Source organism: Coloeus monedula (assembly GCF_965178545.1).
Source record: "Coloeus monedula genome assembly, chromosome: 6".
Lineage (NCBI taxonomy): Eukaryota > Metazoa > Chordata > Aves > Passeriformes > Corvidae > Coloeus > Coloeus monedula.
Window position 1 is genome coordinate 18884863 of NC_138786.1, and position 25093 is coordinate 18909955.

Below are 25093 nucleotides of genomic sequence, written 5' to 3' on the forward strand. Positions count from 1 at the left end.
GAAAGGGACTAGCAAGGACTTAGAAGGAAATTCTCCACGCACCTTTTAGGTAAAGGGTATCTAGAACAAATACATTTTGAAAGCCCTTTGAAGTGCTGCTCTCGGTGCCATCACAAACTTGAAAACCTTTGGAAATGCACCTCTGAATGCTTAGCTGAACAGGGATTTGTCAGTACTTTGGTGAATAGGGATCCAGATTACAGGAACATGAATGGTACAGGATATTTATTTTCTGTTCCTTGAATATTTCTGCCCAGTTCCCCCTTTCTTTCAGTGCCTCAGCAATGGCAATTTATCCACATTACATCCATGTGGATCTGTTCCATTCAGCTCCTTTTCTTACCATGGGTTATGGTTAGGGTTACACAGCAGGTGATACAAGGAATGTTTTGTTTTTGTGATAAACATTCTTTGCCATGATACGGCATTTTCAACTACTTAAACAAAAAAAGTTTATGTAGCACCTTCCAACAGCAAATCAGTCCTTTATTTGAGACACACTGGTGACAGGAAAATACAGCAGCATGACTCTTCCTTCCCAAATACAGCTACACAGCCACATGGATTGGTGCCAATAAAACACAAGTTTCTGCCTCCATGGAACTGAAATAATTTCTATAGACTGAAAATGGAGGAGGAATAAACAGAAACCAATGTCAGGTCTTGTAACTCATATTTCTGCCTGCACGTGGTTGAGCGCTGACAGTATCCAAGGCAAGACAAGGGGCAGATTTATAAACATAATTTTTTTAATTGCAATACAATTACTGGATTTATGGTTTTCAACCCTGACTGTTCCAAAAGTCCTGGGTACCCCATCCTACTTGGTCAGACATTCTCTTTTGACTCCATAGTATGGAAACCTACAGCACTGTCATGATTGCCAGCTCCCGGTCTTCTGCCACAGACTGTCATCTGCTATCCTACATCCAAATGATCTGGGCAAGCACAGAACCACCCCTCTCACATATCCAGAAGCAGGGTGTTTATCCAAGCCAAACACTATGGCTGTCTCTACAGAGCAGCTTGTAACCAAGCTGGTAATGAATCTTTGGCAGCTAAGTGCTTAATTTATGGACAGAGCTCTAGTTTATGTTGTTGCAAGGCTAAGCCCTGTACACAAGCAGCTGACCAGAATTATTTTATGTCTGTATAGTGAGAACTTTCAGCTCCCATGCAAATGTAAACCATGCTGCTCTGAATGCTATAGCAAGTTATTACCAGCAGCTTATGTGCAGCGTGTTCTTTCTATCCACTGCAGTATTTGAGTGCTGCCATCAAACCAATTCCAAAAAAAAAAAGTTACTGATATTATTCAGTCTTGAACACAACATACCCACCTTTGCTCATCTTACTTCAATCACTGCTACAAATCTGTAAGATCAGTTAGTCCCAGCTCCAGTGCTTGTTCTACCAGACATTCCACAGCAAAGCGCCCCCAAAACTTACCAATACCCACCTCGGGTAGGCTCAAACCCCAGCTTGAGACCAGCAAAATCCTATCCTACCCTCTATGCAAAGGGCACATAGGGAAGTGCTGGAACCAAACAATGCATCCCACTGCTGGTGAGTTTATCTAATTAATGACAAAGCACCACTCAGCATAACCAGGTACCAACTCAAAACCAAGACAGCAGAAAAGAGCTCCTGGTACAGGTCAGCTGTTTCACCACCAAAAAAACCTGCAACATGGATACCATCACCCGAAAACCACAGAGACATCAACCCTAAATGGCTGTAAGATGGAAAGGAGAACTATCCTACTGCAACAGACATTAATATTTTGGATTTTTTTTCTGGACTAAGTCTATGAAAGAATTAATTAAATTATTTTTCTGTACTACTGATTAACCATTCAAACACAAAATGCTGGCTATTAGAAAGCTGTGTTTCTTTCCTTGTCTTTCAAAATATATTAGTTACAGTTCAGATACTTAAGTATATAAATTCAGCCAGGCATGTTTAATGAAAGCTTTACCTTCTATCACTGCATTTTTGAAGTAAAGAATAGGCTGCCTTTCACCCATTCAGCATCATCATGAAAAACTAACTTTTTCCATGGAATTGAAGAAAATACTATAGCGAGCAGAGCCCTGTTGAGAGACAGATTAATTATCTACTTGGGTGTGCATGCGAGAGTAAGCTTGTCACAACTAAGGGAAGAAGGGAAAGGTAGCAAAGCAGCTGTGCAACATTCTCCTCCTCTAGACCTCCACACAGCCCAGTGCAATAAGAGGTATGGTGTTCAGAAACAGCAACAGAACAAAATCAGGCTGGAGAATTTGCTGTCCTTTGAACAGCAATTACTGCCAATCCAGAATGCTGCCTTACCACAGAGTGCACCCCACTCCGTGATCAGGAGTGGGGAAGCCACATTCTGAGTGGGCAGCCTAGAAAGGAACACGATGCCCTTCAAAACAAGAACAAAACTGCAGCCACAAACCAAAACAAGAGGAACCAGTGCCAGCTTTCTAGGGACTAGATGTTGCCTGGAGCTGTGTGTGGCCCAGAGACACCCAGTGGTTGACTGGTACATCACAAGCACATGTAGTGAGTGGGAGGGTTAAGGAAAGCATCTCCTCAGTTGGTTTATTTTGTACAACCTTGGGCTGACGCGATGCTTCTCTGCTCATCTCCAGTTCTCAGACTGGGTGTGGGAATAGATAAGAAAGTCTAGGAGGAAGACCTGATTCTGAACAAGTGACAAACAGCAAGAAAGTGCAGGGAAAGAAGGAATTAGCAAGGTTTCACACTACACATTGTCTTTAAGCTGTAGATGTTACCGACATCCTCTGGCCTTTCTTAAGAAAGTCTCTGTGGTCAAGACTCTGCCTTATTTGAGGTCTCTGGCTGAGTTTCAGTAATCATTACCTGCAGTCTGAGATAGAGGCAAGTGCCATGCCACACTGAAGGTCAAGTGTCAGCTAAATGCTGCTTGTTGAGCTGCTAACATTTCCAGCAGCAGCTATGCTTCCTGACTTAAAGGAGATTTAATGGCCCAACAACAACTAGTCAAGATATACATGCAAAACAAAAGGCATCCTTCTTCATATCACTAGCAGCATAGGACTACAAAAACACTGTACTAGAAAAAAGATAAGAGAAACAGATCTGACTCCAAACCAGCTTTTAGTAGCTCTACAGAAGTATAAGCAGAGTTTTCTTTAACCCAAGTAGCAGCAGAGCTGCAGATGGTGACATGCACAATGGGCCTCCCATGCACTGCTCTCCAACACTACATTCGATTCCATCCAGTTTTAGGCACTCATGAAATACCCAAGTTAGGCAGATCACCACAGTCAGCTTCCTCTAATGTAAATGGAGAGAGATGGAAGTCATCATCTACACATTAGCATCTCTGCACCTTTTATTTTAGACCCATCAATTCAGTGGTGTGTATTAGGAACAGCTGAACTACACAGAGTCAACTAGATAGGATTAATATTATGCTCCCTTACTTTGCCTACACTATTGTTAAATCTGAGTAGCAATGCTCAATTTGGATAAAAGTAAATGCACTCTCCAGAGAAACACAGAAATCCATGTTTTAAGCTGCTTTGTGGCTCCTTCTGGAAAACAGCACAATAAACTTTGCTGACAACCCATACCACATGCACAGAAATAAATGCAACCTTCACCCAAATGCCAATTTCCAGCAAAGACAACTTATTTTTCTTTTAAATAATTGGATTGTAATTTTTCTAAGGAAACAGTGCTTTTTGGAAATAGCAACATCATACCAAGGAAAAAGTAGCAGGTCAAGTGCATGAGTGGGTGATCTTACTGTGATCATTCTACATAAGAGACTTCAGAACAGTTTCATGCCCTGGCAGAAAGCTCAGAAATGCAACAGCACTAGTAACCCAGAAAACATTGCAGTGACTCACTCGTGCTCAATCAGATGCTCAGGGGAAACAACAAAGGCATCAAACAGGACACAGACCAGCCAAGCAGATACAACATGGCAGCACAACCTGGAGCCATAGCTCCTTACACTGAATTGCTGGCACCTCACTTTCTGCCTCGCACCGCACATCTCATAAAATAAGCCCTGTTTTAGCAGAGGTTTGACCTACTCATGAATATTACTGATAACCATAGGTGTTCTCAGAACACAAGCTGATCATGGCATACCGATGACAAAGAAAACAGCAAAGGGAGATTTTATGTTCCAACATTCCTGGCCCTAAATACACAGAGAAGAAGTGAGGGAAACATCTCCAGCAATGCAGAAAAACTCGAGACAGAGCAGCTGTATAAACCTGAGAAAACGGGCAGGCAAGGCTGATCACTGAGAACAGCATGACTAGCATGAAATGAGAGCACAAACAAGCTTGGAAGGCGTGAGGTCCTCTTGCAAGCAGAAGGCAGCTAGCCCCCTTAAATCACCCTCAGTGTCTGCTCCTGCCCTCTGCTATGGAATTGGCAAAAATAAAATAAGACCAAACACGCAGTGGACAGAACCAGGCCAGCTGTAGCCCCCTTCTCTCAGTTGCTCTCAGCTCCAGCTTTCAGTATTTGCCTCTCTTCAGCCCTGCCCATGACCCCGCTCTCAGCTATCCCCCTATAACTCAGATTTGAGGCACTTGTTCCACACCACTGTGCAGAGAGACACTGCCGCTCACACACTCGACTTCATCAGTGACACACATAAGCAACAATAAAATTAATAGAGAAGACTCCATCTTTTCCCTTCCTCCTCCTATGTCATTAAAGTATTGTTGTTTTCTCTGTGAAGTTTTTAAAGAGAGAAAACAGAAATGAAATTAAATGGGAGGGGCATGAAAAGTGTCTAGATCAAAATATCGTATGTGCAACACCTCTTCTCTTCCATCAACTGCAAAAGTCAACAGCACCTTCTCTGGCAGGAGCAACAGGGCTGTCTTACATAATCAGGGGATGGAGGGAGAGGAAAGGGTCAGGAAAAGCACACACTGCCCACTGTTCAGAGAAGAGCTCCTTTCAGCAGCCATGAATAAGAAGACTGCAGAAGTGACAGCTTTGCTACCTCCCTGCCCAGCTGGCTCTCTGACCTGCCTAGAAGCAGCGTCCAACACCACAGGAAAGGCTGGCTTTGTTTCTGACACTACTGGCTGGTGGCCTTATACACAGGATGACAGAACACTGCTTTCCTCACAACTTATGATGGGACAATTTATTTTCATTGGCATGAGCAGAGAAGGAGAGCCAGTTGGATCCACCCTGCAGCAGCAGGACACTGTGAAAGGCAACTTTGCACATGTACCTCATACAGTCATAACACACTCATACATCTCACACAGTCATTGCACACACCCTGTCTGAGAAGGAAACCGTTCAACAGAGACCTTTGCCTTCAGAAGATGAACCAAGCCATCTACAGCCAGAATTTTCAACCTTCCATACTCATTATCTGTGTGCTGCTACATCAAAGTAAAAGCCTGTTTTGACTCCCTTCATGGCTATCATCTCCCCATTCTCTTAGATTTCCACAGCAGTCTGCCCTATAAAGTCACAGGAGGGTTTTCCCACCCTGTTGACATCATTTTCTCCTTGTTACACCCTGTCCAGTCCACACCACTTGGACAAGTTTTAGGCTGGGTGCTGCATAGAGCCTAACAGATTCATCCCAATTCATCAATCCTTTCTGACAAATCAAGGCCAAACTAGTGAGCAACAGCTTTCTGTGCATCTGTGGCAATTCAAACTGTTCCACAGTAAATCTAGAAATACCAACAGGCACACTCTGCTCTCATCACCTGCACATAGGCATGCACTTGCATTCACAGGTACAAAACACCCGCCTGGCTTTTTGCAACCTCACTGACTTCTTCGTTTCCCAGTCCCTCAAATTTGTTGTGTCCACTCTGACCCTTAAGACTCAACACTCAGGCAAGCTTGGCATATTTGATTTCAAAAAACCTTTCTTCTCCACAATACTTACAGCTTTCAGTGAGTCCCTTGCACACCAGCTCTTCCAAACTGTGGCTCAGAAACAGGTCCTGTTTGCCACAACATCCATGCAGCTCACCAAATGCTTAGCTCTACGGCAGCACCATCATATGTAAATCCTCACATATGGCAAATCAAAACAAGAGGCTCCAAATAAAAATTAAAAAAAAAAAAGGAAAGAAAACTCCAAACAACTTAAATGACTGCTAAAACCATCAGAGTATCAGCTGCAATAGCAGCACTTTGGAGAGGATTTTTCTGGGGCTTTTTATTATTACTATTATCTTATCTGCAGAAGGCAAGCCAAGAAAACAGAGAAATAGATGGAACCAAGCCCTGCATCTGAGCAAGCTCTCTAGAAGCAAATATAGACACGTTTCAGGGCTGGCAGAACACTGTGCTGAAATTAAGTGGTGTGGGTTCTGACAGAAACACAATTTTTCAGATCTGGTAAAGTGTGCCAGTGAATAAAACTTCCATAGGCTGTACAGCAGCACCTAAATATTTGTCCTACTGCTGTTCATCCATAGCTGGCACACATTCAGAGACTACAAAGAGTAAATCCAAACCAAAGCTCAGACTGACTTTTCTACCTCCAATTTGCATTGCACTTTTCCCTCCAGGGATCTTTCATGGCTTGGTTTGGATTCCATCCCAGCTCAGTGCCAAACAGAAAGATGTATCAAACAGTTTCAACACACTGACACATTTCATTTTGAATTTAAGTATTTGAAATTACTTTGAATGCACATTCATGACATTTCAATACTCTTCTGGATAACTTTTTAATCCACCCATTTCTTACCCCATGGGTAGAGTGTAGGGCAGTGGGACTAAACTAAAACCAGAAAACTCCACCAGGACAGAATGAAAGCTCTTTGGGTGGAGTACTGCTTGCCCATGTGAAATTAAAACTTCATCATTAGCTATTCAAAATTTGGTTGTACCAAATACTGTCCACCATGAGCAGGACACAGCCATGAGTCAGCAGCAAAAGGAAACTCCATGAGGCAAATAAGCTAGCTCTGACTTCCACCCCTTTCACTGCAGAGGCAGATAAGGGGACAACTAAGTACCAAATGCCTTGAAAATGTGGAGCGAATATGAAGGGCCAGAGCAACTCTAACTTAATCAAAAGCCTGCCAAAAGAACAAGCTACATACCTATAAGGAAATACCATCAGGAGGGGTCATCAAAGCCATTTTTCTCACTGTAACAAACACCTTGGACAGCAGTAAAGGACAGCTGGCTCACCCGCAGCAGCACTCCCCTTCAGAATGACTCCCATGTATGGTCAGTGAGGCTTCCATTGCCAAAAGCCACAAGGTGCAAAAGCAGTCAAGTCTGACTTTGGATGATTCCTGGCTAGGACTGAAACCTGCAAAGGTGAACTGGGTGCACAAAGAACTCTCACAAGGGAAAGAAAAAAGCCAGAAGACAAGGCTTAATAAACTGTAAATACTTTCTTACAGAAAATCTTGTGTGTTCTTACACTGGCTAAAACAATGGCCCAGAACTGGTTCTCCTTTCATAATACAATACAAAAGAACCTGAAACCAATATTATCTAGCAATGGCTTATCGTGTGTCCCATGAATTAAGGCCTTGGCAATAACCCAGCAGCCACAAGGCTTATGACAGCTTTCTCGGAAACTTAGGAGAATTTGACTTCCTTCCAATAAGGCCCTTAGGCTCCCAGAGGAATCCTCAAACAGCTTTTCAAGCCCTAGGAGTCAGGCCAGTGACAGCAAAAAGAGGATACCCAAAAGGCACTGCAATGACAATCCCACAGCAGAGCAGGAATGCAGGCAAGCAATAAAACTGATGCTAAACAGATCCACAATAAACTGGCCCCAACTATAATTTGAACAGTAGGGCACTGCCAAAATGAAATGGTCATTTACTGACAGAGAAAGCAAAGAAACACAAAACCTCAATAGAACAGTAAGAGATCACAGACAAATTTCAGAAAGCCTAACACTGCAGCTAGATGAAGAAAGCTCCTCTTCTACTTCTGAGTGTAACTCTCTGTGTCCTCACCTCTAGCAGGGGATCAGGATGTTCTGGGCAGTTCTCGCTTTCTGCTATAAAGGCATTCTATTATCCATTCTCCAAGTACGAAATTCTCTTGTGTGTGACAAAGAAGTCCTAGTCATCCCAGAATCCCTTTCCTCCAGATGTCCTGATTCCGTGACAAAGGCAGAATGCGCAAACAACAGTAGCAGTACAAGCAAAGCTGCTGCAGCACAGCTCCAGCCCACTACCACCACGACTGAAGTTAAGAATGCTGAAAATAGGGCACCATGCTGGCACTTCTCTACACAGCAATAGCTCTTCTGTGCTCCAAAGACTGTTCTTTGATCCATAAAGTGGCTGCACATGTGCTGGGGTGAAAGCCATTCTTTCACCCACATACCATTTTGTTTTGCAGAACAGAAGGAAAAACGTATTTGTTCAGCAAGTGTTTTAAGAAGATCAATCACTTCTGCTTTAAACTGACCCCTCACACTGTGGATGTTACTCAACAGAGAAGCAGAAAAACACCTCTCCTTTGCAGAAAGGCAAATAGACCCAAACACACCTGTGGCCCCACTGAAGACAGGAGGCATCCTTTGTGTAACACTGCCCATGGCTAAGTTCACCCATATTGCAGATAAACAGCTGCACAACTCAGTTATTACAGAGCTAAACAGAATTTATACACACATCCATCTTCCAAGGCTTCTCAGTACCAACAGAAAAAGCTATCTTTCACAGGATACAGGCATTTTCTTAATATTAAGCTTTTTAGCTTCTCTACTGAGAATGGCAAATGTGATAAATCAAGAAAAGAAGCAAAGCAGCTTGACAAGGTCATACAGGGGCTTTTAGGAAAAAGCCATGACTGGGGGAACATCCCAGGGTAAAGAACCCAAGTCCATGCTCTCAGCATGTCACTCATCAGGTCAGGTGGATACACGGGTGAAATATGAAAAGATGTCTTTGTTTATGCCCATTTTGAAGAGAGCAAACTTAAGGAAACAAAATAATCTGGGAGTGCCTAAAATACTCAGCATATCCTAAAGGAGAGGGCCAAAGTGCTCTCCAGATAGTTTTTGGGAGAGCAGAGATATATACAGTAAAGTATCCTTTTAGATCAGGCAGGATTTTTAGGTTTGAAGGCAAGCTGCAAACAAAACCGCAACCTTGATCTCACAGCTCTTTTTACTTAGGCCAAAAATTAATGCAAAACCCCAACCAAACCCAGCAGTCCCTGGGCACAGCTCAAGCAGCCTATTGTTCCAGCAGGACTTATCAATCACCACAGACAACCCCCTCTGATCAGGTCGTATGATTGAAGGCTGTACTTTATTATTCCCTCACACCACGACCAAGCGAAGCAGCAGCAGCAGTATCAGATCAGACAAAGGAGCCGCTGCCCTTCAGAGCAGACTCCTGAGTAAGTGCTCCCTGATGTGCACACGGGTGTGACTTTGCTGTGCACAGCGGGAACGCCAGAGTAACCACACCACATGTGCCATGACTGACTGAGCTTAAAGAGGCAACACAACCCAAATCCAGGAAAATCAGAAGTTAAATTGGTCTGGTATCCTGAATTTATTAGACCTTCTAGACTATTTAACCTGGTATGGTGCAGCATTCCCAAACACTATACAAATGCCAGAGAGCGATGAACTGCTGGGTAGAGGTGAGAGATGATGGAAAACTCAGTGAAAGCAAGCCCCCCACAGCTCGGTCCCAGCTCCACCACGCTGTGTTCCACCACTGTGCAGCCCTCAGGGCTTCTCTGCAGCAAGCTGGAGACCCTCACTCAGACCAGGGGCTACCACACCCCCCAGCTTCCCAATGCTCTGCTACACCAGCGCCACACTGTTATGATTAAAATGTTAGAACTGGCTCTTGAATAAAAAAGAAATTCACCTGCAAGCAAAACAACTTCAAAATCCATATTCATAAAAAGTGTTTGAGGAATGTACAGGCCTTTCTCCTTTACCCATTCAAACGCCACAGTATTTGGTCTTTCATATAAAACATGCCGCAATTTCTTTCTTTCCTGCAGCGCAGTCACTGTGCATGTGTCTACCACTGTATCACCTCAATATTTTTGCTCAAAAAAGCATTTCCCTAACAAAAAGGAATTCACTCGTACAAAGCAAACTGTATTACTTCTGCAAAATTTCATTTGAGAATCCACAGCTGAAGTGCAGGACCCCTACGGTTCCCAGTTCTGCAGTGCGATAGCTTCAGCACCCCTTGTGAGATGAAGCATGTCACCTTAATGCATGCTTAAGGTGACAGAACAACCAAGCTGATGGGCTTCATCACCCTAAGGACATAGAAAGTGACATACTTAATCTGATGAGAGGCACTAAAGCAGCACCTTTTAATATTTTATGAAACATTTGGCTGTTTTTAATTTTAAAAACAGCAGCTCAATAAACAAAGCAATGGAGGATTCCCTGTGGATGTCACTGTGATAGGTGCACAGCAGCCCACTCTGCTGAGTGATAACATCATACCCAATGCAGCAACTCCATCATCTTCCCCACATCCATGCTGGAAGGCCTGTACCCTGGGAGGTCTCAGGCTCTGCACACCAACAGGGACTTTTCCAGAAATAGTTGTCTTTCACCAGAATACAGTGCATAGCAGAGGCAGCTTTGAAAATGGTTTAAGACCTCCAGCATTCATCTAGCACACCTTAATCTGGACACAACATGCTGACATGCCCAAGCTGAAAAAGTTGTTTCAATCAGAAAAAATACATTTTCTTCCCTACTTGCCCAGTTCTGGAACTAGATTACAGACACAGACTTACATGAAACACAAAATGCAAGCATCCCACTTCATTACTTCTCCACACTTGCTTTAAGTTTACCTGCTGCCTTAAGCAGCCACTGCTGGCCGCTGTCAAGAGATAAGGTACTCAGCAAGATGGATCTTTGCTCCTGCCTATAACAACCACTTTCTATTCCCACACCCATGAAGGCTTGCAAGGTGCAAGACTGGCCAGAAGACAAATGAAAAAAAAAGTCCAAGCATCAAGTTTTAATACAGACATAAGCATCCTCCAAAGGCCCAAAGCACAGCCTTCACCAGAACCTGCTCTTTAATCCTGTGCTCCAAATACATCCATCACCACTTATGAGAACCTCAGAGACAAGACTTAAAAAGAAGTTAGAACATCTCCCCCCCATTGCTTTTCACTGGAGTTCAGAAGCTCATATTATGCCATGGTAAAGTACTACAAGAGGCATGGCTTCCTACAGTCTCTTTAGAGATAAACCCTGATGTATAAACCTGTGTATACACCCAGAGAAAAGGGCTCCTAGCCAAAGGCAGGAAGCATATCAGAGACAAAAGCACATCCATGAGCTCAGTGAGAATACACAGTCCTCTCACCATGGAACACCACCACCTTGAGGCTCCTCCCTTCAAGCATTAACAATTGACAAGTCCTGGCCTCACCTCAACTACACAGTCAATTCTTCACTCTGGGGAAAAAAAGATTCTGCAGAAATTAGAAGCATTATCCCAAGAAAGGGGATTATTTTGTCATTTGAGGACACATACATGGAAGAGCAGAGCTGATGGGCAGCCTTGTGATCTTTCTGATTAAAATGCTGCCTCAGGATATTACTCTCCCCATTCAACATGAAACAGTCAATTAGGCTGTGATATATTCATGTAATAAAGACTTTTTCTTATAAAATATGTCAATCCAAGACTTGCAATACTTTTGCCTTGAAGTCACCTTACTGAGAAGAAACATGACAGGTAAATCCAGTCTTACACTAGTTAAATACTGGCATAATGTATGAGGAAGCAGAAAAATAGGGAATAGGTATATTTTTCAATCCCATCACAGTGCTTTTGGTTTTTTTTTAAGGAGGGGGCAGGAGGGCTTCATTTCCATGAAGAGCCATATCACCCTTTCATTATTAATTTTATATACATGTACATACATACACACACTCAAGTACACCCACCTTTCACTTACAGCAACCTCCACAGGAACAAGAGCACATTAAACTGAACAGCACAAAAATCTATTCATGGCCTCAGACACAATGATGTCAGATGACCATCCTGATGACTCTCAGACCACTCTCTTACACCACATTAAAAAAAAGTCATTACTGAAAGAAGAACTGCCTTTGTGGAGCATCCATCCCTAGCTGGAACACCACCTCAGCTCTCACTTGTAAGCACAGCTGGGATCATGGATGGTCCAGCTATGCTTCTCCATAGCAATGCTCTCCTCCAAGGGCCCAGTGGAACAGCTCTAACATTCATAAGAGGCAGGGATGGCTCCATAAATCTTAGAAAGTTACAGAAGACCACCAGTGCTCACCATCTCCTCCCAGTTTGCAGGCAGGAGCAACCCCTAAATATGCCACAGAGAGCATCAAAGATATCTTTACGAATACCTGGATGCAGTCAGAGTCCCGAGCACAGAACACCATCCCAGCATCCTAACTCCTGTCCAGTGAAGCAGAACAAAATCTCTGCCCCACAAAATAACGTAAGTAACAACAGCTCTGCCCCCTTCTCAAGTAATAGGCAGTGATCTTTATACCTAACACTGGAACATCTTAAATAGTTTTATGGCAAAACATTTGCATTTTTGGATGCATCTATGGGACTTCCTCACATACCGTATTTAGCAGGGACATCTGTTACTCTACATGTATATATATTTCATCTAAATCCCACCCTCTGAATCCTTTCCACCAGTTGTCACTAATGAAGCTTTGTGTGCAAAACCAAGTGCATTCTGCCCCCACTAGGAAGCCAATTACAGCAGGAAAAACAAGCAATTAACAAGGTGCAAAATAAACATCTTGCCACCTGCCTTTTAATAGCAACCCCACTTCAAACAAGTCACAGTCTCAGCACAGCTTACAGAATTGGCAACTGATATTATATATGTATTTATGCAGCAGCTGTTCTTCATTGCAACAAATATTACAGGCTTACTAGATAAGGTCAGCATATTTAAAAAAAAACATATAGCAAGAATTAAAACCTGCTTTGAGGCCCCAAATGTTGCTTTTAATGAAATCAGCAGCATCAGGCTTGTGTGGTATTACAGTAGAGCTGCAGTCACATCCCCAGCTTAGAGAGATTTTTCCTCATTTCTCCTTCCTTAGCAGCTTCAGTATTTGTTTCGCTAAATCCAGGGGCCTGAGCAGCTCTTAAACAGTGTGTGGGGCAACTAACAACACAGAGCTCTACACAGCAGACAAGTCTTTCCTACTTCCATCATCCCTGCCTCTCCTTGACAGGAGGCCTTCTCCACCTCCCCACAATCACATCACTACATCCAGTTGCATTGTGGGGCTGGGGGAAGAAAGTCACTCACTAAAACAAAACCCAAAAAAAAAAAAATCAAGGAGAAAACAAATCTATATTCCATCTCACTCTTTGCTCCTTAAACCTTCATGCTTTAGAAGGGAAAGGAGGACTTCCAAAGACACACTAGCTAGCTCCAGAGGGAGCCACTTTCCTTCGCCTTCTGTGGAACAGGATGAGTGACACACTTCTGAGTAGTTAACCAGGACTAGAGAAAGCCCAAGAGTAAATCTGCAAGATTTAGCAAACTTGGAGTGGAAAATGTGCCTGAAAAAATAACAGCCAAGCTTCATCGTGCATGTTTGTCTTTGTATCTTTCCCTCTTGCTCTGACTCTCTACTGCTATGTAAATTATCTATATACATTAAACTTTCCATATCACATTTCAGTCCCTGACTAATGTCCTATTTAACCACTCATTTCATAATTCATGTGAGTCTCTTCCTGTTAGGATTCTTCCTTCTCTGGCCTCGTTGGGATCTGAGGAGTAAAACATTGAGTATGGCACTCTGGCAATCATGCACAGGATCTGAGTGTTAGTTGGAGATGGAGAGAAAATTGTTAGTATTCTTTCTCTAAGTGACTACGGGCAGCAACAAGGCAGAGAGCTTTTAACTCCAAGCAGGGCCAACAGGGCTACCCACAGCTTTATAGAAGTCTGCATCATCATCGATAGTACTAAAACAATCCTTCACTGAAAGTTCTCCTAAAAAGTTCTCAATTTAAATAACAATTCACTACCCTTGAATACAACTGGCAAGTCAGATCTTGAAACACCCGTGTCTCCACTTCTGGTCATTATCTACACATACACAGAATAAGCAAAGTCAGAAGAAGGGGAACAATGGCAGGAGGTGAAAAGCGATGAAAGGTCAAAATTTTCCAGACTCGTGAGGGTGCACACCTAAACCTGACCTATTGCAACCCACAAAGTAAAAAAAAACCTCTCAGCTACCAGTTTCTCACGCTACCAGTGCAAGTGCAGAGATCTCATGAGTCTTTCCTCCAGCCCTAATTACAAAGACAAGGTCACAAAAGACACAATCTGCCAGCATGAGCTGCAGGAGGTCATATGGCCACTCGAGCTACAGAAGTATTTTAGGAATAGTTCAGTCAGTCAGGTCACTTAACTGACTTCATTTCTGTTTGTTTTTTAAACAAGCAGCAATATTTTCTCTTGCATTTTGTGGATGGGAGAACAGGAAGCGGGGTCTACTCCTTAGTCACCCGCCAAGGATTTCCATACACATCACTAACAATGCCATGGAGCAGTCACGCCTAGCTGCTTTTTATAGGGCTAAACCCACCAAAAAATGCCAAGAAGAAGCCTCATCCCAACAGTGACAGTGGGATCGAACACTGCCAGCTTTCAGAAGTTGTTCAGATCACAGGAAGAAGGCAGGTGTATTACCTGCAGTGCCTCACAACAAATCCACACATGACAGAAGATGCTCCAGCTGCACATGAAGAAAGCAGCCCACAGTTCTCAAGCTTTCTTCAACTCGATTAGTTCTAAGGCAGTCTCTTCTGCTTAATGCTGATGAGGGCTCCAATGGGTTTTCTGACCAGCAGGCTGACCTGAAGGCCCAAGGAATCAGCAGTTTTGGGACTGCTGCTTGCTGAAGGTGGCAGGAGATCAGAAATGTGGTAAGAACTTACTGTGAGAAAGAGCTACACGTCTAAGATTAGTTCTAGGAGACAGGACTTCAATTCTTGCAATTCTTCTTCAACAGATACTTAAAAAGACCCAATTCTTGAACTCTTTCCACCCTCTTCAAAAGGATGGTTGAAGAGACCAAATTTCACTAAACACTAACAGCTGAGTGTCATCAGTACCCAGCTCACCTGAACAAGAGTGGAAAGCTGGCAATACCACAAATGACTCAAGCTGCAGTCCCCCTAATCGGCGTGAGCTACAGCCCATAAAACACTGACTAATTCCCAAGTAGTCACATGTGTGCACATTCCCCCACAGCTCATCTAAACAGACTTCTGCAGTTTGGCAAATGGTCAGATTAAGCAGAGAATATATCAAGTTAAGCAGAGAATGTTTTCGGTACGTAGTAGTCTCTCTAGGTCATAGATCATAAAAATCTTTACAATTTCTAGGATCAAAGCAGCTATAGCCATGAAAGACCTATTAGTTTGTTAAGTCCATCACCGAGCCAAAGCAGGTTACCCAGAAAAGACATGAAAAAGTTAAGGTAATGGTGTGCGAACAAGCAGAGTATGTTTTTCTTTGAAAAGAGATGCTAAGCAAAGTCAGATATGTGAACTAGATCCAAAAGTTAAAGTTCAGTTTTGTTTTTAAGAAATAAGCAAGCATATTTCTACAAGGCAGCTATAAAATGCTAACCTGTATCTAATGACGTGGCTTGGCTATGAAGCCAAGCTCCAGCCCCTCTTTCTCACTCTCAATTGCAAATTTCCATCTCCAAACACAAATACCTTTTACCACACAGTTCAGTAAGAAAATTACTTTGGAGCCCTGGTGCTGAAAATGCATCAAAGCACAATCTTCAAATTCTCAACTCCCCACCCCCTCCAGCCCCCAAAAAAGAGAAAGAAATCAAAGCATAAAAAGGAAAGACACAGTTTGGCTCCCACTGGCTTACAATAACAGTAATAATCATAATCTAGAGATCGCAGGAGGTTCATCTACCCTCCATGCCAACTCAATTCGCTCCATTCACAACTGTGCATAATTATCCCTGGGACTGCAAAAATTACTGTCTTTTCAGTAGCAATAGAATTGTAAAAATGCTTTCAACCTCAAGCCCTTATTTATTAAAAGAAAACTATTTGCTCTTTAACGGTTCATGTTAGGTCTGGCATTTCTGTGCAGAGGGTCAATAATCCAGTCGTTCAAAAAATAGTCACGAAAGACGTATTAACATAAGCTGTGCATTAAGACACAATTATTTATATGCCTGACAGTAATGGCTCTGCGCTGTGCACTGTATCAACTCACAGATACTTTAGCAGGAAAGTAACAACACTTTGGGAGAATTTCTGCTCTCCCAAGGACAATTAGCATAACGCTATCGCTGAAACGAGAGAGCAATAAGGACTGACTGAGTAACGCTTCATCCCAGAGTCTCCAGAACAGCGGTACCTGTCCCCAAAGTTTGTACCCATCACAGCACGCTTCCCTCTGCTAAGCACACACAGCCCGTGCCTAATGCTTCCCCAATCCTTAGATTAACGAAATACGAGTAAAGCAGTTTCAAGATGCATTATCCTCTGCCACCAGACCTCCCCGGCGCGGCCGCCCCGCAGGACCGGCCGCGCTGCCCGCAGCCAGCCGCTGACTGCCCCCCGAGCCGGGGGAGCGGCCCCGGCCGCCGGACACGGCCGAAAGGCTCCTCTCGGTGCGGGCACAGCCGCGACAGCAGGCGGTACCCGGGGGCAGCGCACACCGCCGGGAACTCAGCCGCGCGCAGGTCACAGCAGGGCGGAGCAGCACCGCGAGTTAACCGGACGGCGCCCCGTCCCATCTGGCCCGGGAGTTTGGAAACTCTCGGCAAATCCGCAGCCACCGCAACTTGGCCGAGGCTCGAGCGCGAGTGCCACCGGAGAGACATCGCCGGTCCGGGCTGTGCGGAGCCGCGGCACAGCCCCGCAGCGCCGAGAGCGGGAGCGGACAGTGTGCCGGGCTGTGCCGCCGCCTCCCGCCCGAGGGAGCCCCCGACCCGCGGGCAAACAGCCCCGGGCGACGCCGCGATGCTGCGCTGACAGGGTCGCGACAAGGCGACAGCGGCGGGTCCCACCGCCCTCCGTTCCCTGCCCCGGGGGAGCGAAGGACACACCGCGCCGGCGCCCCTGCCCGCGGCGCAGCGGAGCGCGGGGCTGCCGCGGGGCGCCCCGGCTCGTCCCTCAGCCCTGGCCCGCCAGGATGCCCACCCTTCACCCCTCCGCCGGACCGGGCGGGCGGGTGCCGCGCCGCAGCCACCAGTTGCGCTTCCCGCTGCGGTACCTCAGCCAGGACGGGATGAGAAGTCCACCCGCTGCCGAAGCCCTCTCGCAATGCAACAAGTGCCCGCCCGGGCGCGGCGGGAGGAGGCGGCGCGGGGGCGGTCGCGGTGCCGCCGCTCAGCGCTCGGGGCGCCCCGGCTGCCACTCACCGCGCCGCGCGCCCAACGCTGCCGCGAGCCCGCCCCCCCCGCACGCGCGCGCTCTCTTGGGCCGCCGAGGACGCCGTACCCCGAGCCGCTACCATCAAGTACCGCAGGGGAGACTCGGGCCGTTCAACCCGCCCCCCTGCGTGTCGGGCCGGCGGCGGCGGCGTGGTTTCCCCCGACCCGGCACGGTGGTAGCGGCCGGCGGCCATCGTTAGCGGAGGAGCCGCACAGTGGGAGCCGCTCGCGGGGCCGCGGAGGTGCCGGGTGGGAGAGGGGGGCTGAGGGCGGGACCGGGACCGGGACCGGGATCGAGACCGGGACCGGGACCGACCGCTCGCCTCCAAGGAGCCTTCAGGACTCGGCTTCTGTGTCCCACAGCCGCCGCCAGGCCGGTGCGGGGCAGCGCAGCCCTGAGCGCGCTGTGGCCGAGCGTGGTGCCCGGTCGCTTCGCATGGGTTTGACGCGGTGTTTGTGTCGTTGCAGCCACAGCGCAGAAATGATCATCCCGGTCAGGTGCTTCACGTGCGGCAAAATAGTGGGGAACAAGTGGGAAGCCTACCTTGGCCTTCTGCAGGCGGAGTACACGGAAGGGTGGGTTTTATTTCTGTGTTCTTCGACTCGCCTTAGGTGAGATTACACAGTGCATAAGATCCCAGACCTGTTGGGGTTGGAAGGGAGCTCTGGAGATCATGTCGTCCAACCTCCCTGCTAAGGCAGGGCCAGAGGCACAAGTGCAGGGTCGTAGCGTCATGAAAGAGCCGTAGAGGGGCTAAAAACCACAGGTACATCCTGAGGCTATTTAACCAAAAGTTAGAAATTGTAATAGGCCACAAAGTACTTGTTTCCCCACTGAATCTTTCAGGGCAGCAGTATGGAAGTTGCCAAGTCACAGCCCTTGTACCCAAAACATTCCCCAAATATGTAACTCTCTGCTGCTGGTTTCTTCCCTTCCCCTTCTGTACGCCCAACTTTGATACCAACATGATGAGCTTTTTAAAGGGAGAGAAGGAAAAAAAGTTACAAGTGTAAGAAGTGTTTAGCGGTTTTTCTTAAAGCATTTTAACCCAGGATCGCTAACCTTATTTGTAAATACTGGTTTGCTGGAGAAAGGAGAAGTTTTAAATGTTTTAGATACCCCACTGATAGTCCTAACAATTCTGTGTTAAGAAGTCTGTGCATCCTTTGCATGGCCAGAGTTTCTTTTAATAGTCCGAGGAGAGTCTAACTATGGTGACACTACCTCAGAAGTTTTGAGAAGGAAACCTGAGAAATACTTACATTTTATCAATTTAAGTATGAAATAAAAAAAAATTCATGGCTGTTTGCAGTTCAAAGGAGTGAAAAAGAAGTTAGAAATTTAAGTGATGTTGAAACGGTTAAGTAGAAAGAAAATAATTTGGTTTGCATTCAAGTGGTTGGGGATCCTAATAGTTCTTACAGCTAAGTCCATTTCTTTCATATATGGAGTTAAAAGCATTACAATACAATGGTTTGCTAATTATTTTTCACTCATACTACAGTTCACCAGGGCTGTTTTGATAGTGCTTCTGACTTATATTCTAGGCATTAAATTTTAATATTCTCCCATCTTCATTATTCCTCTGCTTTTGTATAGGAGTTTTGTGTTGTCATTGACAAATGCTCACTTGAAAACAATTGTTGTGGTTACTGGCTTGATTCTGGGGTTCTTGTTCAAACTAATGCAATTATGGTATTGTAAGAAGTCGAGTTTACGGATATCAAACAGCTAAACTCTTACACTGCAGTACTGGAATCACTGTTAATGGTGGCTTAAGAAATGGATGGACAAAATGGAAAAACTTGTCTAAAGAATTACCAGTTAAAAAAGACACCCACACCCTTCTGTTTGTCCCTTAAAAGTGCTCTTTTTCCACAAGTCCTTGGAAGCTGGAGGAAAAGGCAAATACAACTAAAGTTGTCTTAAAGTATATAGTATGACTGGAAATTGTGATTAATGTTAGTATTTTGCATCTCTGATAACTGCATTTGAGAGTTCAGAACTCTCCAGATAGCTCTTAAAATTTATCTATCAACAGACATCAGATGCTTTTGTTCTCAAGTGTTTTGGAAAATTAAGGCATCATGTGATGTTATTTATAAACATTCTTTAAAAAACCCCACAGTGTTCTTACACTTCTCTAAAACAAGTTTTGCAGGTGCTGTCCTAGACAGAGCAGCCCTGCTGGACTATCAACAGTTGCAAGGACTGAGTGACATCAGAGAAGCTGCTGAAAAGTTGGTTCCTGCAGTTAGACTGTACTGCTTGAAGCCAAATGACCTTTTACCATGGTCCAGCTTAGACAGAAGCTTCCTTTCAGTCCTTTGTATTTTAGAAAAGTATCCATTGGCTTCTTCCTGCAAGAGAATTACAAGGTCTAGGAAATTAAGTTTGTTTTAAGTTGAACGCTTTATTGTTGCACTGCATTATATCAATCTAAAGACCTGAGATCAGTCATGTCTCATGAATGTCACATTCTGAAGGAGTATCAGACTGGCTTCATGGCTAATAGGTTGGAGTTAAAGATCTTGGTAGTATCATTAAGAGGTCTGATAGCCATAGCCATGGAAGACACATGCACTGGTTCAGGCTAGGATGACTCAACATCCCTCTACTCAAACATAAGAATCTGGAGCAGTCACTCAGAAGGAATTCAGTGGAAAGACTGTAAAACGCTGATTTCTGACCAGTCTGCAAGTACTTACTTTGGGGGGGGTGGGCAGGTTGTATAACTGAGTGCCTTCTCTGATGGGAACTGGGAAGGATTTTAGCCGTCCTCAGAATTAGCATCCCTGTGTGGGGGAGGTTGCGTTCTCAGTTATTTTAGTTTCTGTATATCTCACCTTTTTAGCGTGGCTCAGATCTTAAATTTATCTTGTGAAATAGGCAAGAATCATCCTCAGTTTACAGAAACATGTTAAAACAGTGCCCTCTGAAAGCTGTGGCAGGCGGGGACCCTTTGCAGCAGCACGTCCTGTGCTCTGGCCAGCCCAAGAACGGGCAAACACCCTGTCAACAGCACTAAGTGGAAAAGGGCATTAACAGCACATGCTGAGTTTCTGTCTTTGAACTGCAAACAACTTTTCCTCTATGACTGAGCTCAAAGTAACCAGTGTGTTGCTTAGGAAACGCCTACAAGTGATTCACTTCATCCGTTACGTTTTTTAATTGTTGTTCGTTAATAGAGATGCCCTGGATGCCCTTGGCTTGAAGAGATACTGCTGCCGCAGAATGCTCCTCGCCCATGTGGATCTGATCGAGAAGCTTTTGAATTATGCACCCCTGGAGAAATGAGATGGAAAAAGCACTGTGCTGCAAGCCATGTGGAACGTATCTCTAATTTAAACTTGAAACTGGACTTCAGGCAGTAAAGGATGGAAGCCAACTGTAGTGCAACCATCAAGAGATGTTTATCTTCTGGATAAAATACAGCCCCAAGCCACTAACCTCTTTCAAGGAAACAAAGGAATGGTGAAGTCCACTTAACCAAGATTTAGAGATTACAAGTTTGGATGCTTCTTCTTAAATCTGCGTTTGGAGTTGTGAACTTCTAGATGCTTCTGCCAGTAAAAACAAATGTTTGTTCATGTAGAAAAACTATTATATTTCATTAAAATGTTGAAATAAAGGAAGCTTTTCCCTTGTAGCCTTCCTACAGTTTCTGGATAAAGTTAAGTGTATGCTCGGATCTTGCTGCTTAACCCTGAGGTTAGGGGTACTGCTGAGTACGCAGTTCAGTGTCCTGCACTAGGCAGGCAAGGGTTAGAAACACAGGACTGAATTGTGGTTCCAGTGACATGGAAGTGGGTACGTTTGTGAGGCATTACTCCAGAAAGCAGCTGCAGCCCGTAGAGAACACTTTCCACTGCAGTTGAAGTCAACTTGTGGTCTCTACCCCAGTCCTTACCAAACACTGGGGCTGCTGTATCATAAAAACAGTGATTCAGATGGTGCAGTGCCTTCATTTAAGCAAAACATGTCTGAGTGTCTCCGCAGAGAGCACTGGATGTGAGAATTGAGGCATGCTGGTGTGAACAGGATCAAAGTGCGGATGCTGCCAAGCACCTGCACCCCTCTGTGGCTGCTACAGACGCTTTCCACCGTTCATCATTCAGTGACTTCACGTTGCACTGCATGTGTGCTGCGGTGCTGCCCGGCCCAGCAGAGAGGGGCTGAAACAGAGAGGGCAGCTGGAGCTGCAGGGCTGTGGAAGGTCACCTGCACCCAGACAGGCACCGAGCCTGCCCAGGGCTCTCACCTTCCCCTTGCACAATCAGCTTGTAAGTTGGATCACATTTTCACTCTGTTCTCTGACATCCAGAAAATGCATCGTTGTGCATGGTATGTGCACAGGCAGACACACTCATCTTACCTGAAAGTGAAGGAGGCCCATTCCTACACCTGTGTGGGTTTAGGATTCTGTGCAAATGCATTAGTTGATCATTACAGCAGCTCAGTAGAGAATGGGCTGGAAAAGCTAGTAATTCCTTAGGATAGTCTGTTGCTCCTTGGTGCAGTTAAACTAGTGTATGAGCTGCAGGGTAAGAAATATCTCTGTGGATTCTTTTCTGTAGTGTGAAGAATCTGGTTTGAACAAACCCTGAGTTTACAGAAATAGTAATTATTTAATGTGCTTACTGGGTCAAACTTCAACCACAAAGCTTAAAACTAGATTGTCTCACTAAACAAGAGGCAGGACTGCTGCTTGGCTTTGGCTATCACCCCACCAATCTTTACACTTGGAACTTGCTTTTCAATTTACAAGGCAGTAGTAGATGTTCCTCATATTCAGCAATTCTTCACTGAAGAATTCTTCATCTTAAAACCTATGCTTTACCCTAATGCAAAGAGAATTAAGCAGTTAATTCTACCATTTCTTTCATAGCTGGTTGGGTAGCTTGCATTCTGCATGCCTGCTGTATTAGCAAGCTGAATGCACTTTAGAAAAACAAACCAAGAAAAGCCCTTCACTTCTCTTTCAGGCTATTTTGTAAAAGCGACACTGAACCAGAGGATGAGCTTTCCCAAGTGAACTCGTGTAGGATGCTTTTCCCTGTCAGAGTGGGGTGTGACACAGCCCTGTGTGCCAGCCTGTTCACAGATCCATCGGCAGGCCTCGCGCTCACTCCATGAGCCGCGCTGGGAGCGCAGCAGCCCAGACAGGAACGTCTGGCAGAGGCAGCCGTGCAGGAATGCCGTGAAGAAAGCTGGCCTGCATCACTGCCAAGGAACTGGATTAGATGAGCTGACAGGACTTGCTTTCTATCTGCAAAAGCAAATTTCTAATCTTGTTTTCTGCTTTCGAATAACATGTTTCTTTTCAAAGTGGGTGCCAAGTTGTCTGATATGAACTGTTATGGCTGTTAGATACTTAATAATGGAAATGCAATTTGCAAAAACCACAGCAGGCCTCGTTCAAAAATGCGAAGGAAAAAAAAAAAACCCACCTTGGTTGCTCTCGTTGCTATTCTCAAAAACAGGGTGCAGTGGGAGCCAGTAGCAGTCTGGTATCACTCCATCAAACAGCTGTTACCCAAGGAGCTGCAAAAACACCTGAGTAGCAAGACTAAGTCACAGCAGGCATTAATATTAGCTCATGCAGCCCTTGACACCGTGTGTGCATCACAGCTTTTCCTCAGGAGTTTGCAAATGCAGCATTAACCAAAAAAAGCCATTTCTGTAACGTGGCAAAGCAAACAGTTTATTGTGATTATGTGAAAGGTTGTCTCAAGAGTTTTGTCCTTGGGAGGGTTAGGGGCAGAACAAAGCTTAAATCCTGTTGTAGAGAGAGTCTGAAATTTTCAATGGATTTCTATAAATCCCATCTTTCACCCCTGCTCATTGGTAACTAGTAAAGTAATTCCCTTTTTGCTGTCACTTCCCCTGTGCTACCTTCTGCAACAGTTAATAACCTAAGAGTCTTGGATCTGCTTTCTAACCTGCCAAATGTCTTTGGGAAGAGCCATTAAATATGCTCACAATAACCATACTTTTTCAAGACAATGCAAAAGACGTGTATTCACAGAAGAAATAAAAAAGCCTCCATTTTCCTTCAACCAGAAAAAGAAGCCCTTAACAAAATCAACAGATAGGCAGCAGTGGAAAAAAAAATAAGAGAAATGGTACTGAATATGCCGTCCTTAATTACATGAAGAATTCTTCACTTGGAAGGTTTTTGAAAAATACAAAAATCCCACCACTCCTCTGCAGTCACTTACTCACTTTACATATAAAACATTTTGGAAATTTTTCAAGTCTGTCTTGAAAAACTGTTGCAGGGCTCCCACTAACCCACGTTGTGGTTTAACCCCAGCCAGCAACCAAGCCCCACATGGCCTCCCTCATTTCCCACCAGAAGGAACGATTCTCTCTGGGGAGAGAATCAGAAGGGTAAAAGCTGGAAACTCATGGGTGGAGATAAAGGCAGTTTAATAGGGAAAGCAAAAGCAGAACACGCAAGCAAAGCAAAACAAGGAATTCATTCACTGCTTCCCATGGGCAGGCAGGTGCTCAGCCATCTCCATGAGAGCAGGGCCCCATCATGGGGGAAGACTTGCCTTCTTGGGAAGACAAGTGGCATCACTCCAAATATTTTCCCGTTCCTCCTTCCCCCTCACTTTATATAGTGATACAATTTGGACTGGAATATCCCTTTGGTCCATTGGGGTCACCTGTCCTGACTGTCTCCTCCCAACCTCCCGCGCACCCCCAGCCTCCTCACCAGCATGGCAGTACCAAAAGCAGAAAAGGCCTTGGCTCTGTGTGAGCCCTGCTCAGCAATAACAAAAACATCTCTGTATTACCAACCCTGTGTTCAGCACAAATCCAAAACAGCCCCTGTGAAGAGAATCAGCTCTAGCCCAGCCAAAGCCAGCACACCTGACATTGGAAAAGCAAGCAGTCACAGTCAGAAGTGTGACAGAAGACCCTCTGTCACCCAGGCCACAGCCTCCCTTCACACATCACTATCATACCGAAATAACGAAGTGGTGCCTGTGACACACGGTGGGAGCTGAGGTCATGAAAGTACAGAGGAACCTGCTTATGGAGCTCAGCATCCTGCTGCTACCTGGAGCATCAGCACGAAGCTGTGTGTGCTTGGAAAACTTTATGTTTCTTGAAATGACAATTTTAAACAAAAAAACCCTCTTGATCATAATTCTGAGTCCATCTGCAGGAAGGAAGTGAAGTGCTTTTTTGCCAATCTGTAAAGAGCCTCAGGTTTTATATTTCAAAAGGAATTTTGCTCTGAAAAACCGCCTCTTGTGAGGGTCTCACCCCAGGGTGATTTACTGAGAGATGTGTGCTGGGCTTTTGTTCTTCCCATGACTTTTCCCTAAATGCAGTCTAGAATTAGATACTAAAGTCTGACTTCTTGTATATGTTTCTTGTCTATATAAAGAAATATGAAAACTCTCAAAATCCTGATTAAAACCATCACACAAACCCCCACAGCTGTGTATTTCCATCAAGATGTCTAACTAGCCCTGTGGCTACAAAGCTACATTTTACTGATAATAATCTGTGAGAATCCAGAACAGGAGCTACCTCTTCCACTGCAAATGGTCCTACAAGAAAAATCAATCCTTGCTCTGACAAAAAAACCTAACAAAACCAAAACCAAACAGCTTATTTGCCTCTAAAATCAGTTTAATTCCAAATAGTTT

At 44.8% G+C, this 25093-nt stretch overlaps 2 protein-coding genes across 6 annotated transcripts in view; one reads left to right on the forward strand and one right to left on the reverse strand.

Moving 5' to 3' along the window:
• Positions 1 to 17304, reverse strand: part of TSPAN4 (tetraspanin 4) — a gene marked incomplete at its 5' end in the record, with an annotated part of 427484 nt that extends 410180 nt beyond the window's left edge. The window contains one exon of the mRNA XM_082283545.1: positions 17263 to 17304. The remainder of the gene's footprint in view (positions 1 to 17262) is intronic.
• A 305-nt stretch (positions 17305 to 17609) lies between these two features.
• Positions 17610 to 21072, forward strand: POLR2L (RNA polymerase II, I and III subunit L). Of its 5 annotated transcripts, none has more exons than XM_082283198.1 (3): positions 17610 to 17664; positions 17891 to 17998; positions 20612 to 21072. In XM_082283198.1, exons 2-3 carry the CDS (start codon positions 17904 to 17906, stop codon positions 20718 to 20720), a joined length of 204 nt encoding a protein of 67 aa, XP_082139324.1. In that variant the 5' UTR covers positions 17610 to 17664; positions 17891 to 17903; the 3' UTR covers positions 20721 to 21072. The 5 variants fall into 5 exon arrangements, with proteins under 5 accessions (XP_082139324.1, XP_082139325.1, XP_082139326.1 ...); XM_082283199.1 differs by having other exon boundaries at positions 17613 to 17637; XM_082283200.1 differs by having other exon boundaries at positions 17640 to 17671.
• Positions 21073 to 25093: the final 4021 nt, after the last annotated feature.